The following is an 18056-nucleotide window of genomic DNA, read 5'->3' on the forward strand; positions in this document are numbered from 1 at the left end:
ACCCAAAAATTTTCTTTCGTGATTCAGATAGAGCATGCAATTTTAAGCAACTTTCTAATTTACTCCTATTATCAATGTTTCTTTGTTCTCTTGCTTTCTTTATATAAAAAAGAAGGCATCTAAGCTTTTTTCTTGGTTCAGGACTCTGGACAGCAGTTTTTGATTGGTGGATGAATTTACCCACCAATCAGCAAGGACAACCTAGGTTGTTCACCAAAAATGTGCCGGCATCTAAATTTACATTCTTGCATTTCAAATAAAGATTCCAAGAGAATGAAGAAAAATTGATAATAGGAGTAAATTAGAAAGTTGCTTAAAATGTCATGCTCTATCTGAATCACAAAAGAAACAAAATTTGGGTTCAGTGTCCCTTTAATACTGGTACTGATATACTAGAACTCTGTAAATAAAACATAAATTGCTTTGTCTAAATGTATTGGTTCACTTTTTCCTAGGAAATATATATTTAGCTTTATCAGTATTATTTTTCAGTTTGCATTAAACAAATGCTTATTATATGATTCTCATAATTCTATTAAGGTGAAATCACTTGGTGACCATGAATGGAACAGGACACAACAGATTGGAGTACTTAGCAGTCATCCTTTTGAAAGTGATACAGAAATGTCTGACATTGATGATGATGACCGAGAAACAATCTTTAGTTCCATGGACCTTTTATCTCCAGGTGGTCATTCTGATGCTCAGACGTTAGCTATGATGCTTCAAGAACAACTAGATGCCATCAATAAAGAAATAAGGTAACTGTATAACTTTATATTTCTCTGTCTGTATCTGTTATACGATAGCAGCTACAGTTTGGTATGCTGCATAGTTCAATGTTAAACAATAGGTAAATAAATGACTTTGGTTGAGTTTACATTGTTCCCAACAATCCTGCATCAGCTTGCATTTTACACAGTTTGCATACTTTTGTAATGTGTTTCCCCAGCTCATGCAAAAGTCCGCCCATGACAAGTGCAAAACAGCCAAAGGTTTACACATGTATGCGAGTAGCACTTATTTTGTATAGTCCATCACTACTTGGTGGGACTGTTATTGATATACGTATAAGCGTTTAATACACATATCCATCATATGCTGTACTATTAAGATTTCTAGGAAACACGATGAAATGCAAATAATATCAGCAACATAAAACAAATAGCGTTGATAACAATCTTTCTTTGTATTTCATACTCACATTTTCGTGCTTGTAAGTTCCTGTGATTTTGTCTTATTAGATGGGATTTCTTATGCCAATCATGTTGTCATGAACAGGATTTAACCATTTGCCATTCTGTCTGGTTTGCAACTGTAATCGTTTGCATGGATTTTTATAGAAAACAGAAGTCCCAAAAATTGTGTTATGAATGATTGTGATTTACATTATCTAGAACCTTGTGTTGCCATCTTCTTACAGTAATATAAATGTTGAAAAGACAAAAGGTATCTCAAAAGATTTTTTTGCAAAAATAAATATATTTGAAACTGCCACATAGTGGTTTTATGAGTTATAGTATGAGAACTGTTAAAACATAATTTTAGAAGATGAAATCAGTTGCAGCTTATGGAAATTATTTTTCCGCAGTATCCTTGATTTTAGATGCAAACCTTGCCAAATCACAAAACAGTGTTTTTTTTCCAACCAATAATTAAAAATAATTTCAATATGCTTTCAAAATTTAAAAAGCTATACAATATAGGGCCAGATTACAAGTGGCGTGTTTTGAGATCGTATTACAAGTTGAATGTGAGAGCAGTCACAATTTACGCTAGAATAAATTACCACGTACTCAGAGCTCTGGTTAACTGTTTCACAATATACAACACACTTAAAAAAACAAAACAAAAAAAAAACAATCAAAGTACACCCATAATAACACTAATAAAAAATGATATGTAAAAAAATGATTGCACAAAGTTATAAGGGCTCAAGGAAATGAGGTCTCAGGTGTTAGAAAAAAACAAAGGCAAGCAAAGGGCTTTAACATTGATACATACATATACATGCCTAAATATGTGTGTGTGTTTATATGAGTGTACATATGTATTTATGTATCTATATGTGTTTATATGTATTTACAGACATATATACACATATAAACACATTAATATATATATGTATACATATATAGACATATATAGAAGTGCTTTGGATCCTTTTGCAGTTAAGTAGCTGAAAACATGTGTATATATATATATATATATATATATATATATATATATATAAGAGAGAGAGAGAGATTTATATACTGTACCAAAATTCCATTAAATATACAGTCAGGGCCAAAAATATTGGCACCCCTGCATTTCTGTCAGATAATGCACCACTTCGTCTAAAAAAATTGTTGCAATTACAAATGTTTAGGCATTCTAATGTTTATTTATTCTGTTTGTATTGGTATGACACAAAAAAGTGGAGAAAAAAGCCAATTTTGACACATTCCATGAAAAACTGGGCAAAATTATTGGCATTCACAATTTAATATTTGGTAGCACCCCCTTTGGAAAAAAATAACTGAAATAAATTGATTCCTGTAACCATCAATGAGTTTCTTACACCTCTCTACTGGAATTTTGGACCACTCTTCTTTCGCAAACTGCTCCAGGTCTCTCAGATTGGAAGGGTTCCTTTTCCCAACTGCTGTTTTAAAATCTCTCAACAGGTGCTCTATGGGATTGAGATCTGAACACATTGCTGGTCAGTTCAGTACTCTCCAGTGCTTTGTCTTAAACTTTATCTGGGTGCTTTTTCACATGTGCTTTGGATCATTGTCCTGCTGTAAGACCAATGACCTCTGACAGAGATCCAACTTTCTGACACTGGGCCCTACATTGCACCCATAAAATTCTTCGGTAGTCTTCAGATTTCATAATGCCATGCACACAGTCAAGACATCCAGTGCCTGAAGCAGCAAATCAACCCCAAAACATCAGTGAATCTCCACCATGTTTGACTGTAGGGACTGTAGTTTTTATAGAATAGCCTGAGGAGACAGCCCTATAGAGGCTGAGAAACACGTTGTTTTTAAATAAAGAAATTGTTTTTAATATATACACTGTTTTGGAATTTATCATCTTTCACCTTTGGTTTTGGAGTTCTACCTGTTTGGCAGTGGAGTTCAGTCTGCTGGGTGGCTGAGAAGTCCCAGTCTGCCTGTTTTGCACCTGGAGGTGCTTTCCATCTTGTAAGTGTAACCATATCTTACTACTTTGCCTTGCAATACAGTACTAGGCTATGGTGGCTCGCTTTATATTGCTATATAGGCATTGGTGGTGACCCCCTTGGAACTCTCCTGTTCTGGACTACAGCTTGTCTCCATCCAGTGATATGGACTACTGTGAAGTTCCAGCCTGCCCCAATAGCACCATTGGGTGCATCACGTTTGTGAGTAACCACTTGTTTTATGTGTTTATATGAATTTACAGACATATATGCACTTATAAACTCATTAATATATATGTATACATATATAGACATATATAGAAGTGAGTAACCACTTGTCTTATCTATATTGTCACTTGTATTGGTGGAACTAGGCCATTGTGGCGCTTCTGTTTTCTTCCTTTTACAGATCATCTTCAACCAGGATTTGACCATCCTTTGACAAAGTGCTGCCTCCATTTGGGATACTTTTGATTTTTTATTCTTTGTTTTTCTTATATTGTTTTTTTGTATATTGCATATTTCCAGTTGTTGTAGCACTGATTAGGAAGTGCCCCCTGTGGGAGATTTGCACTAGTGCATCTTTCTCATTTTCTATGACTGTAGGGACTGTATTCTTTTCTTTAAAAGCCTCATTTCTTTTTCTGAACACAGTGGAATGATGAGCTTTACCAAAAAGCTGTAATTTTGTTTGCACATTCTCCCAATAGGATTTTGGCTTCTGTAGGTAAGTTTTGGCAAAATCAATCCGTCTTTTTTATGTTTGTGTCAGCAGTGGGGTCCCCCTGAGTCTCCTACCATAGCATCCCTTTTCATTCAGATGGTAACATATAGTGCGAGCTAACATATTTGTACCCTGTGGATGAAGTTCAGCTTGAATTTGTCTGGAATTTGATCAAGGTTCTTTATCCACCATTCGAACAATTCTTTGTTGCAATCTTTGATCAGTTTTTCAGTGTCATGGGCTGTAAACTTCTTGACAATGCTGCACGCAGTGGGCACAGGAACATTAAGATCTCTGGAGATGGACTTTTAACCTTGAGATTGCCCATGCTTTTCCACAATTTTGTTCTCAAATCCTCAGACAATTATTTTCTGCTGTTTATCTTCTCCATGCTCAGTATGGCACACAGAGACGCACAACAGAAAGGTTGAGTCAATTTTTCACCATTTTAACTGGTTGCCGGTGTGATTTCTTTATTGTCAGCACCTGCTAATTGATACAGGTGAGTTTAATAACTAATAACAGGAGTATCACAAACTTGGAATGCAATAATTTACTACAATTTTTAGAAGGTGCCAATAATTTTGTCCAGTCCATTTTTGGAGTTTTGCATGAAATGTATCAGGTTTGGCTTTTTTTTTTCTCCATTTTTTTGTGTTATACCAATACAAACAAAAGAAATAAACATGAGAATGCCTAATCATTTGTAATTGCAACAATTTTCTGGGCAAAGTGGTGCATTATCTGACAGAAATACAGGGGTACCACTGTTTTTGGCCATGACTGTATGTAGAAATATGTATTTATTCATAAATGCAACATATTCTGCTATGTGAAGAACACTGGAATGTGAAATATTCATATTTTTATGTTGGTTTAGCGCAATCGAGTTTGCATGCGAGTAGGTTGTTTGTTTTTTCACTTTTTTTGCTCCATTGACTTCTACGAGGGAATATATTAACACAATCTCGATATTCTAAATTTGGCAAGCAAAAACTTTTTACTTTCAACTTGTAATATGAGTGCTAATGAACTTGCACAAAAATCTTACTTCTAGCAGGGTAAGTGTGCGAGCGGGACTGTTAAATACCACTCTACTTGTAATCTGGCCCATAATTAGAGTAAACACACCCAGTATACCCATCATGCCTATATACAAACAGGATTCAGACTATTTAACACTTATCAGCATGGATTTGGATTTCAAAAGGTTAATTTTGCATATATAATTGATTACTAACCTTAGATACTACACAAATGGATCAAGACAAGCGCCACAATATTTATAATCTTTGTTTTGTGATTTATTTTCACACATTTTTTGCCTGCTCTTTGCGCCTTAACATCTAGTTGTGCGAAACATAAAGGTACTTTTTAGTGTAAAGACTCAAGAAAAAGATAGGCCTAACCTATGGTAAAAAAAAATCATCAATGAAATTAGGTATGCAGATACATTTAATTCTCTAGTAGGTGTTTTTTTGTTGTTGTAAAAGAATAAGCAGTCATTCATGAAATATGAAGCTTCAAAGTTGTCATATCGTTTGCACATACAAAATGCTTAAAGGGACATAAACCCAATATTTTTGTTCCATGATTCAGATAGATAGATCATACAATTTTAAACAAGTTCTATACTTATATTATCTAATTTGCTTAGTTTTCTTGGTATCCTTTTTTGAAAATCATACCAAAATAGCCTCAGAAGCTGGGAGCTGGCTGCTGATTGGGGGCTACACATATATGCCTTTTTGTCATTGGCTTACCAACGTGTTCAGCTAGCTCCCAGTAGTTCATTGCCACTTATTCAACAAAATATACCAAGGGAGTGAAGCAAAATTGATAATATAAATAATTTGGAAAGTTGTTTAAAATTGTATGGTTTATCTGAATTATAATGGGGGGGACTTCATGTCCCTTTAATAGTGTTTTTAATAGATGTATGCAGTCTTAAACTCTAAAGACTGCAGAGATAGTTATTGTATCTGCTTCATGTGTAGCCAGTACTGCTCTGTAGATTAAAATGTAATTTTAACAGGTATAAAACTCTTGAAGTGTAGGTGATTATCACCTCGGGATTTCTAATGCACAGAGAATATATTTCTTTCATACAGGTGCTGAGTCCATGATCCATTACTCCTGGGAATTACTCTTCCTTACCACTAGGAGGATTAAAGAAACATTCTATAAGGAAATGTAAACATAGTTATAAGCAATATAGGCATAAAAGTATGCCGAGGGACACATGCCACTGAAGGTTGTTGAAGAATGAAGATGTGCATTTGATTTTTCAAATAGCTGGTGTACGAGTATCTGTTTGGAAGTATAATTTTTTAACATTTAGACAATCTATAGCCTTGTTTTTGGCATTTATTGTTTATAAATATATATTTATTAATATATATTGCCCTGGGACAGAACCAATAGATTATTCCCCTTGCTGTTTTTTGTGCATCGGATTTTTTGGATTGTTTAGTTGGAATTTCACACGTTGGCCTTCAGGTTTACTCTCGTTGGGATAGCGCACATTAATCTTACACTTATCAGGTTAGCTCACGTCTCTTTAGATCTGTTTCACGTTTTTCGCTGTTTGGTTGTATTATGCACGTCTTATTAGCGCATGTATGTTTGGTTTTGTTCAAGTCTGTTTTTTTGCGTGCTTATTTCCGTTATAACCTTTCACACTGCTGAGTGCTCTCTAGGCTTTGAATGTGAAGTTTAGATGTCTCCTGCTTTGTATTGCAGTTCAGCTTATTAAACATTGTACCTGTAAGTTTTTTAAAGCTTCTTTAGAATGGGGTAAGTTATTTCCATTCTTAAAGAGATTTTTAATGGGTTATAGTGTTTATTGCTGTGCTTTGTCAATGCTATAATGGAGCTGTCTGATTCTGTCCCCAAATCTACCTTGGAAGCCGAGTCTTCTGAACACCTTTTTACTCAAATCAAGGGGCCAATTTATCAAGCTCCGTATGGAGCTTGATGCGCCTGTTTCTGTGCGAGCCTCCAGGCTCGCTGGAAAAAGAAGATATGAAGCAACGGTCCATAATTTGTCCGCCTGCTCTGAGGCCGTGAACAGAAATCAACCTGATCGAATACGATCGGGTTGATTGATACCCCCTGCTAGCGGCCGATTGGCTGTGAATCTGCAAGGGGCGGCATTGCACAAGCAGTTCACCAGAACTGTATGAAAGCCAATGTGTCTCCCCATTTAAATTTATGTGATAATTGTGCCATAGTGTCCAAACAAAGTAAGGACAGTAATGCCACAGATAATGATATTGCCCAAGATGATTCCTCAAATGAGGGGAGTAAACATGATACTACATCATCCCCTACTGTGTCTACACCAGTTATGCCCACACAGGAGGCCCCTAGTACATCTAGTGCGCCAATACTTATTACCATGCAACAATTAACGGCTGTAATAGATAACTCCATAGCAAATCTTTTATCCAAAATGCCTACTTATCAGAGAAAGCGCGATTGCTCTGTTTTAAACACTGAAGAGCAAGAGGACGCTGATGATAACTGTTCTGACATACCCTCACACCAATCTCAAGGGGCCATGAGGGAGGTTTTGTCTGATGGAGAAATCTCAGATTCAGGAAAAATTTCTCATCAAGCTGAACCTGATGTTGTGACATTTAAATTTAAATTAGAACATCTCCGCGCACTGCTTAAGGAGGTGTTATCTACTCTGGATGATTGTGACAATTTGGTCATTCCAGAGAAATTATGTAAGATGGACAAGTTCCTAGAGGTTCCGGTGCCCCCCGACGCTTTTCCTATACCCAAGCGGGTGGCGGACATAGTAAATAAAGAGTGGGAAAGGCCCGGCATACCTTTTGTTCCCCCCCCTATATTTAAGAAATTATTTCCTATAGTCGACCCCAGAAAACTTATGGCAGACAGTCCCCAAGGTCGAGGGGGCGGTTTCTACTCTAAACAAACGCACTACTATTCCTATCGAAGATAGTTGTGCTTTCAAAGATCCTATGGATAAGAAATTAGAGGGTTTGCTTAAAAAGATTTTTGTACAGCAAGGTTACCTTCTACAACCAATTTCATGCATTGTTCCTGTCACTACGGCAGCGTGTTTCTGGTTAGAGGAACTAGAAAAATCGCTCAGTAAAGAATCTTCGTATGAGGAGGATATGGACAGAGTTCAAGCACTTAAATTGGCTAACTCTTTTGTTTTAGATGCCGCTTTGCTATTAGCTAGATTAGCGGCGAAAAATTCAGGGTTTGCTATCGTGGCGCGCAGAGCGCTTTGGCTAAAGTCTTGGTCAGCGGATGTGTCTTCCAAGACAAAATTGCTTAACATTCCTTTCAAAGGTAAAACATTATTTGGACCTGATTTGAAAGAGATTATTTCAGACATCACTGGGGGAAAGGGCCACGCCCTCCCACAGGATAGGTCTTTTAAGGCTAAAAATAAGCCTAATTTTCGTCCCTTTCGCAGAAACGGACCAGTCTCTAATTCTGTATCCTCTAAGCAAGAGGGTAATACTTCACAACCCAAACCAGCCTGGAAACCAATGCAAGGCTGGAACAAGGGTAAGCAGGCCAAGAGGCCTACCACTGCTACCAAAACAGCATGAAGGGATAGCCCCCGATCCGGGACCGGATCTAGTGGGGGGCAGACTTTCTCTCTTTGCTCAGGCTTGGGCAAGAGATGTTCAGGATCCTTGGGCGCTAGAAATAGTTTCTCAAGGTTATCTCCTGGAATTCAAGGAACTACCCCCAAGGGGAAGGTTCCACAGGTCTCAATTATCTTCAAACCAAATAAAGAGACAGGCATTCTTACATTGTGTAGAAGACCTGTTAAAGATGGGAGTGATACATCCAGTTCCAATAAGAGAACAAGGAATGGGATTTTATTCCAATCTGTTCATAGTTCCCAAAAAAGAGGGAACAATCAGACCAATTTTGGATCTAAAGATCCTAATCAAATTTCTCAGGGTACCATCGTTGAAAATGGAAACTATTCGAACGATCCTACCTACTATCCAGGAAAATCAATATATGACTACCGTGGATTTAAAGGATGCGTACCTACATATTCCTATCCACAGGGAACATCATCAGTTCCTAAGGTTCACTTTTCTGGACAAGCATTACCAGTTTGTGGCACTTCCATTCGGATTAGCCACTGCTCCAAGGATTTTCACAAAGGTACTAGGGTCCCTTCTAGTGGTTCTAAGACCAAGGGGCATTGCAGTAGTACCTTACTTGGACGACATCCTGATTCAAGCGTCGTCCATGTCAAAAGCAAAGGCTCATACGGACATCGTCCTAGCCTTTCTCAGATCTCACGGATGGAAGGTGAACAAAGAAAAAAGTTCTCTGTCCCCGTCAAGAGTTCCCTTCTTGGGAACAATAATAGATTCCTTAGAAATTAGGATTTTTCTGACAGAGGTCAGAAAATCAAAACTTCTAAGCTCTTGTCAAGTACTTCACTCTGTTCCTCGTCCTTCCATAGCGCAGTGCATGGAAGTAATAGGATTGATGGTTGCAACAATGGACATAGTTCCTTTTGCACGAATTCATCTAAGACCATTACAACTGTGCATGCTCAGACAGTGGAATGGGGATTATACAGACTTGTCTCCGACGATTCAAGTAGATCAAAAGACCAGAGATTCACTCCGTTGGTGGCTGACCCTGGACAATCTGTCACAGGGAATGAGCTTCCGCAGACCAGAGTGGGTCATTGTCACGACCGACGCCAGCCTAGTGGGCTGGGGCACGGTCTGGGAATCCCTGAAAGCTCAGGGTCTATGGTCTCGGGAAGAGTCTCTTCTCCCGATAAACATTCTGGAACTGAGAGCGATATTCAATGCTCTCAGAGCTTGGCCTCAACTAGCAAAGGCCAAATTCATAAGGTTTCAGTCAGACAACATGACGACCGTTGCATGTATCAATCATCAGGGGGGAACAAGGAGTTCCCTGGTGATGAAAGAAGTGACCAAGATAATTCAATGGGCGAAGGATCACTCCTGCCACTTGTCTGCGATCCACATCCCAGGAGTGGAAAATTGGGAAGCGGATTTTCTGAGTCGTCAGACATTCCATCCGGGGGAGTGGGAACTCCATCCAGAAATCTTTGCCCAAATAACTCAATTATGGGGCATTCCAGACATGGATCTGATGGCGTCTCGTCAGAACTTCAAGGTTCCTTGCTACGGGTCCAGATCCAGGGATCCCAAGGCGACTCTAGTAGATGCACTAGTAGCACCTTGGACCTTCAACCTAGCTTATGTATTCCCACCGTTTCCTCTCATCCCCAGGCTGGTAGCCAGGATCAATCAGGAGAGGGCCTCGGTGATCTTGATAGCTCCTGCGTGGCCACGCAGGACTTGGTATGCAGACCTGGTGAATATGTCATCGGCTCCACCATGGAAGCTACCTTTGAGACAGGACCTTCTTGTTCAGGGTCCATTCGAACATCCGAATCTGGTTTCCCTCCAACTGACGGCTTGGAGATTGAACGCTTGATTTTATCAAAGCGTGGGTTTTCAGATTCTGTAATAGATACTCTGATTCAGGCTAGAAAGCCTGTAACTAGAAAAATTTACCATAAAATATGGAAAAAAATATATCTGTTGGTGTGAATCTAAAGGATTCCCATGGAACAAGACAAAAATTCCTAAGATTCTATCCTTTCTACAAGAAGGTTTGGAGAAAGGATTATCTGCAAGTTCTCTGAAGGGACAGATCTCTGCTTTATCTGTTTTACTTCACAAAAGACTGGCAGCTGTGCCAGATGTTCAAGCATTTGTTCAGGCTCTGGTTAGGATCAAGCCTGTTTACAGACCTTTGACTCCTCCCTGGAGTCTAAATCTAGTTCTTTCAGTTCTTCAAGGGGTTCCGTTTGAACCCTTACATTCCGTAGATATTAAGTTATTATCTTGGAAAGTTTTGTTTTTGGTTGCAATTTCTTCTGCAAGAAGAGTTTCAGAGTTATCTGCTCTGCAGTGTTCTCCGCCCTATCTGGTGTTCCATGCAGATAAGGTGGTTTTGCGTACTAAGCCTGGTTTTCTTCCGAAAGTTGTTTCCAACAAAAATATTAACCAGGAGATAGTTGTACCTTCTTTGTGTCCGAATCCAGTTTCAAAGAAGGAACGTTTGTTACACAATTTGGACGTAGTCCGTGCTCTAAAATTCTATTTAGAGGCTACTAAAGATTTCAGACAAACATCTTCCTTGTTTGTTGTTTATTCTGGTAAAAGGAGAGGTCAAAAAGCGACTTCTACCTCTCTTTCCTTTTGGCTTAAAAGCATTATCCGATTGGCTTATGAGACTGCCGGACGGCAGCCTCCTGAAAGAATCACAGCTTACTCCACAAGGGCTGTGGCTTCCACATGGGCCTTCAAGAACGAGGCTTCTGTTGACCAGATATGTAAGGCAGCGACTTGGTCTTCACTGCACACTTTTGCCAAATTTTACAAATTTGATACTTTTGCTTCTTCGGAGGCTATTTTTGGGAGAAAGGTTTTGCAAGCCGTGGTGCCTTCCATTTAGGTGACCTGATTTGCTCCCTCCCTTCATCCGTGTCCTAAAGCTTTGGTATTGGTTCCCACAAGTAAGGATGACGCTGTGGACCGGACACACCAATGTTGGAGAAAACAGAATTTATGCTTACCTGATAAATTACTTTCTCCAACGGTGTGTCCGGTCCACGGCCCGCCCTGGTTTTTTAATCAGGTCTGATGAATTATTTTCTCTAACTACAGTCACCACGGTATCATATGGTTTCTCCTATATATATTTCCTCCTGTCCGTCGGTCGAATGACTGGGGTGGGCGGAGCCTAGGAGGGATCATGTGACCAGCTTTGCTGGGACTCTTTGCCATTTCCTGTTGGGGAAGAGAATATCCCACAAGTAAGGATGACGCCGTGGACCGGACACACCGTTGGAGAAAGTAATTTATCAGGTAAGCATAAATTCTGTTTTTTTTTAAATCCCTACCTTCATGTACTCCCAGGAGTAATGGATCATGGACATTTTGGGTTTAGTATTTTCTTTAGTATATCTTTTTTCCCTGCTCCATCTTTTTTCCTGCTCCTTTTATGGCTTGTATTGTTGAAGTATTTTTTAAGGTATTTCCTGCCCTTTTTATGGCTTGTATTTTTGAGGTATTTTTTAATAGAGCTCTTGTGGTTTGGGGATTTTTGCCTCCTTCTAGTGGTAAGGAAAAGTAATTCCCAAAAGTAATGGATCGTGAACTCTCATCACCATGAAAGAAATGAATTTATCAGGTAAGCATAAATTATGTTTTCTTTCAGTTTCAGCATTGAAGAATAAAGTGTGTGAAACCGACTCCCAATATTACTACACAAGCCTCAGAGGCACCCATGCTGATTCAAAGAAGACCACCCAAAATGTCCTGTAAAAATCCTGGACTGAGAGGCTGGGCATTAAGTTATGGCAGTAACACTGCTCCCTCCCTATCACTGCACAATGCACCTCATGATCACTGCATACTGACTACATCCATAGCACCCTCATTTTCACTTCACACACAGCACCCTTATAGCATACATCGGACTTTTATAGTCACTACTACTACACACACACACACACAGCAGCCTCCTTGTCCATACAAACACAGGAGCCTCCTTGTCCATACAAACACAGCAGCCTCATGCTCACTACAAATAGAACCCTAACTGACAGTGCACACATAACATATTTAAAAATACATTATCCAAAGTGTATATTCCTAATCAAATGTTAAAAGCATAACAATTATAAAGTTAAACTCTTCCACCAGCATAAAATATAATATAATACATTATTTGGTGAGAGTTTACTTTTATTCCAATAATGCATTGACTTTTTGCCCAGAGGATATGTGTTGGGGAATATACGCACAAGCAAATCAGAGGTTAACTGACTGCTGCATAGTTCTTGCTTGTATCTGTTGCAGATTCTGCTATCCCAGACAGTAAGGTTAACCCCTTATTGGGAGAAAATACTAGCTATACTTTTAAGTACAAATTTCCTTAAATAGTCATACAGCATAATTCAGAAACTAAAGCTTCCTAGGCAGCTTTTAATTGTTCATTTACTTAAAAACAAAGTTCTGCACACCTTAAAAATAATGTGGTTTAAGTGGCCTTTTGATTTATGTAGTAAGAAGTTAAAAGGACATGAAACCCAACATTTTTCTTTCATGATTCAGATAGAGCATACGCTTTTAAACAACTTTCCAATTTACTTTGATTATCACATTTTTCATTCTCTGGTATTATATTTTGAAGGAGCAGCAATACGCTACTAAGGGCTAGATTTATCAAAGGCTATGCAAACTCTGTATGTGCTTCGCCTGTAACTGCGCGCCATCTCGCCTCTGGAGAAGCACACATGTGCGCCTGAATTTATCATAAAAATAGAGGTAACTTTGTGCAGGCGAGCTGGGGCGTAATAATGATAAATTTCGCCTGTCGGAAATGGCATTTACTCCCTATTTACTCCCTATTTATCACAGTACATCCCTATAAATATTTACGCCGCCATGTTTTGAATATTAAAAAAGTGTTTTTAAGTTAATATATAGCTTATATTTATATTATATAATGTTTCTGTGCTGTTTTTTATATATGTTGATAATTTAAGATTGCAAAAAATAAATATATTAAATATCGATCTATATATATAACTGTTGGTACCCATATGCGCCAGTGGAAGCGCAAATTTCTGGGAATAACAGTCTCTTCTTGGCACTGAACCTTTGAAAAAGTAGTTAAAAGAAAAAAGTACTGCATCACAAAATGTAAAAGCATATATTATAATGGTGTTCGTCTCAGTCTGCATGGCGAAATATACAACACGCAATTGAAGCCGAAATTGCAGTTTCCTATCGGCGCAAAGCAATGATAAAAAAGAAACTGGGCGTATTTGAAGGTTGGGCTGTTAAATTACGCCTATTACTAATGTAAATTGTAGCACTCGGGAGCGCGCCTGTGCGCCTAGGCGAATGCACGCTGAGTGCGAAGAAGTTTCTTTCATATTTGCGCAATTATAGGCACAGAGTGCTTTGATGAATATGATGATCAGTTTGTAGGAGATATATTGGACGTAATTATAGGAGAAGGGCTTTGATAAATCTAGCCCTAAGAGCTAACTGAATGCAATGAGGCATGTATGGACAGCCACAAATCAACAGCTATCTCCTAGTAATGTATTGCTGCTTCTGAGCCTACCTAGGAAATCTTTATAATAAAGGATACCAAGAGAACAAGCAAATTGAACAATAGAAATAAGTTGGAAAGTTGTTTTAAATTGCATGCTCTATCTTAACATGAAATGTCCCTTAATAGACTTTTCCCCTATTCTTTGACCTTTTATATCTTAGAATCTTACTACTGTTTCCTGTCTCTGATACCAGGCCTCTCCCTATTCCTAACCCCTGGAAACCAGTCAAAGCATCTGAAATAGCAGTAAAAATAGCACCTGTTATGGTGGTGCAGAAGGATTAGCCCAACTCCACATTCTGCTATTATCTAGCACTGAAGGGAGCTGAGGTACACACTGGTCTGCAAGCATTTGCACTTTGTGACTGGCAATATTACAGTTTTAATGGTTGTTTTGGGAACTATTGCTCCCAGCATGCCACATGGTACATTGCTACAATCTGTTTTCTGCATGACATGCTTGTCAATTGGGGTTTCAGCACAATTAAGGTTGCTTTACCTGCAAAGTAAAATGCTGGCATGGAAAAGTTATTGGTTTGCAGATATGCACACTCAGGATGTAAAGAGTGTGGGAATGCGCTGTAATTTACTTTTTAATCTAGCCTTGCAATTTTAACCCCCGGACTCTGGCTGCTCACTTCAAAACTCAAATTTTTTGTGAGCTAACAGTTTTAACTGTTGTCCAATTGGCGATACAGCACTTTTGTTGTAGCTAGAGCGCCATTTGGAGAACAATTCAAGCCGGAGCGCAAGGTATTAGAATGGCATGTCTAATTGATCCCGTCTAATGAAGAAGCGCTGTAACATAACATTTAATCTAAAGTCCCTGTAAAATATCACTTACATTCCCAACCTAAAGTAAAGTTTACCATCATTTTATTTATTGGAATTATTTTTGTCATTTTTTTTCTTTTTTTTTAGGGATAGACTGTGATAGAAAAAAAACAACAACAAAAAAAACATGACAAGCAATCTACTACTAAATTATCATGAGAAATGAAAATAAGTTCCTTTTGATTATATATCCTATGAAAATAAAATATTATATCTTAGGGGACTGTATATCATCTTTTTTTCAGTCAAAAATATTCTGTAATTTTTGATATAATTTGTTGTCTATTTACAGTTGAAATGATGTAATTTAAGTTATATTTTTAAATAAAAAGACAAACGCTTTTAATAATAGAGTAAATGCTTTCATTTTAAAGTTATTTTTACTCAAGTTTAAATTATGTCTGTTTTTAACAAAACTGTTTTTTTTTTTTCTGCCAACAAAATATGCACACACACATAGAAATATAAAGATAGATTAAAAGGAGATTTCTATGTTTTTGGTACTAAAATGTTTTTCAGCTAATATTACCTCTATGTCTTTTGTAAACCTGTTTGTATTTATTTATTTGACTCAAACAACTGTGACTGATTTCTGATCTATTTTTAAATATTTGCCTTTGGCAGCAGTACAAAGACATCCTGTTCTCATCGTATTTTTGAGAATCTAGGTATTATGAAGGTTTGTTTTTTTTATGCAGATCTCACCTGTTGAGTTTGTTTTAATAACACTGCAGTAAAGTATCATTCAAGGGACCCAAATAAACTACTACTATGTGCTTATAAAACTAAAATACATCAAAGGCAAGATAGTGGGGCCGATTTATCAAGGGCCGAATGACTCCTGATGCCCCTGTTTCTGCATGAGCCTTCAGCAGTTATGAGTCTTAAGACCGCTGCTCCTGAACTGGTCTGCTAACTCTGAGGCTGCGGCCATCAATCTGCCTGATCCTATACGATCAGGGTGCGGCATAGCAGAAGCAATTAAATAAATTAAATACGCTGTCGGCATTCAGCGATGTCTGATGGACATGATACGCTACAGCGTATCATGTCCACCAGACTTTGATAAATTGGCCCCTTAGACTTTTGCATACAACAAACCAGAGAACAATTGCGTTTACCAGCAAAAGCACAGACTAAGCAATTTCATTGTTTGTTTTCAACTATTTTATGACCTCAAAATTAGAAATGACTTCTGGTTTTTGGAGGGACATCTCTAGTTCGGTCTGACTCCCAATCTCTAAAGCTAAGTAATTTCTTTTAGGCATAGATTCTTGTTTTTCCTCAGCCAGCTTGACTGGCAGGAGAAAGAGGACAGGCTAGTGGTATCAACATGGAATCTCTGTGTTATCCGGTATTTTACGCTGTTTGAATGTTTTAGGTCAACTTATTTAATAACATAAAGTTTTGCTATTTTTAAATAGACTTATTCAGGAAGAAAAAGAGTCTACAGAGCTCCGTGCTGAGGAAATTGAAAACAGAGTGGCCAGCGTGAGTCTTGAAGGGCTGAACCTAGCCAGAATTCACCCAACTACTTCTATCACTGGATCTGTAACTGCATCATCATTAGCAAGTTCATCTCCTCCAAGTGGACATTCCACACCTAAACTCACACCTCGCAGCCCCGCAAGGGAAATGGATCGCATGGGAGTCATGACACTAGTAAGTTTTTTTTTGTGTGTGTTTTTTTTTAGTAATATTTTGTTATTTTATTCAATGGAACAATGTACCAAATGGGGATGTAGTTTACATATCTAAGTTATTGTATGTAGTAAAGCTTACAAATTAATTTGTCTACAATAATGCAGGTTAATCACTAAATTAAAATGTCATAGTGCTCCTCTTAGACTGTAGTACAAATACAATTTACTAAATTTAACATGCACACTGATTAATGGACTAATCCACATTATAACACAAAGATTGGCAAGGTCACTTGTGCTAAAAGTAGCTGATACTTCCTGTTTTTAAGCGACCAAGATGGAAACCCTAATTCTAACATCAACACATCTACTTAGCCCTGGTTATATGTTTTTCTGTTTGGTTGGGATATATTGAGTTGGCTGGAAAACTTCATCACACATCTCTAATGTTATTTTAGCAACACCAGCTAAATGATGAAATTACACTATGGGCTCTGTTTATCAAGCTGTGCATGAGCGAGCCTGCATCCTGTAGTTAAGAATCCTAGACGAACAAAGCAGAGGGCGCTTCATGTGCATATAAGTTTTCAAATAAACAGTGCAGTGTAATATGCGTACAGGGAACTGACAATATGCAGCAGCACTCTGTTGTGCTGATAGGCGCGTTCTGGAGACTCTCAGTGCTCCAGCTCACTGCACAGTGGTGATCAGCTCCCTTCCATATGGTCAAGTAGGCAAGTTTTAACACATGTAGACCAAAACCATGTGTAAAAACATCAAAATAATTTTTTAATATAAAACTATTTTAGGGATAAAACAATTGTTTTAAAATTTGAGGGTTGAAACATTCATTAAAATGCCTTGCATTTCTCCGTTAGTACAGCGGGTTTCCTCAGGCAAAAGAAAATAATGGTATTACATTTGACATTACCTGATATTTGGTCTTAGAGTGTTTGATTTTTTTAGCATTTTGTATTAGAATATTGTGTTAATAATATCTGTATAATATAATTTGCATTTGCTTGCTACATATATCCGTAGATCTTAGATACATTTTATAGATTTTAGATACATACCATATGTGTATGCTTATTTCGATACATACATATTGTCACTTTTTATGATATTGCGCCCCCTAGAGAGATTTAGTGCTCTTTGTTTTTTCTCCATAGTTAAGAAGCAGTGGTAATCAGACCGCTGCTTTCTAACCTATATGCCAACTCTTAGCTGGTGGATTAAAATCACCCCTTACAAGTCCGACCAGGGTGAATGACAGCCCTGCTCATGTGATTGGTGAAAGCGAACCTTATCCTTCCAGACTTTCATAAATGGAGCCCTATGAGCCATTAAAAACTGTTCTAAAATATAGGGGTTGATAACAGTCTTGTAGAAAAGCTTATCAAATGATTTATCTAGATAAAGGTTTTATGATTATTATTGACCCCATAATGTGAGAATACATAAAACTTTGTACAATATGGGCCAATAA

General features: G+C 37.9%; 1 protein-coding gene across 1 annotated transcript in view; it reads left to right on the plus strand.

Moving 5' to 3' along the window:
- Nucleotides 1-18056, plus strand: part of PPFIA2 (PTPRF interacting protein alpha 2) — a 728675-nt gene that overhangs the window by 499983 nt on the left and 210636 nt on the right. Inside the window, exons 14-15 of the mRNA XM_053716934.1 lie at nucleotides 541-761; nucleotides 16349-16586. Of these exons, the coding sequence (XP_053572909.1) occupies nucleotides 541-761; nucleotides 16349-16586 (459 nt within the window). The remainder of the gene's footprint in view (nucleotides 1-540; nucleotides 762-16348; nucleotides 16587-18056) is intronic.

This window comes from Bombina bombina, chromosome 6 (assembly GCF_027579735.1).
Source record: "Bombina bombina isolate aBomBom1 chromosome 6, aBomBom1.pri, whole genome shotgun sequence".
NCBI classification, from domain to species: domain Eukaryota; kingdom Metazoa; phylum Chordata; class Amphibia; order Anura; family Bombinatoridae; genus Bombina; species Bombina bombina.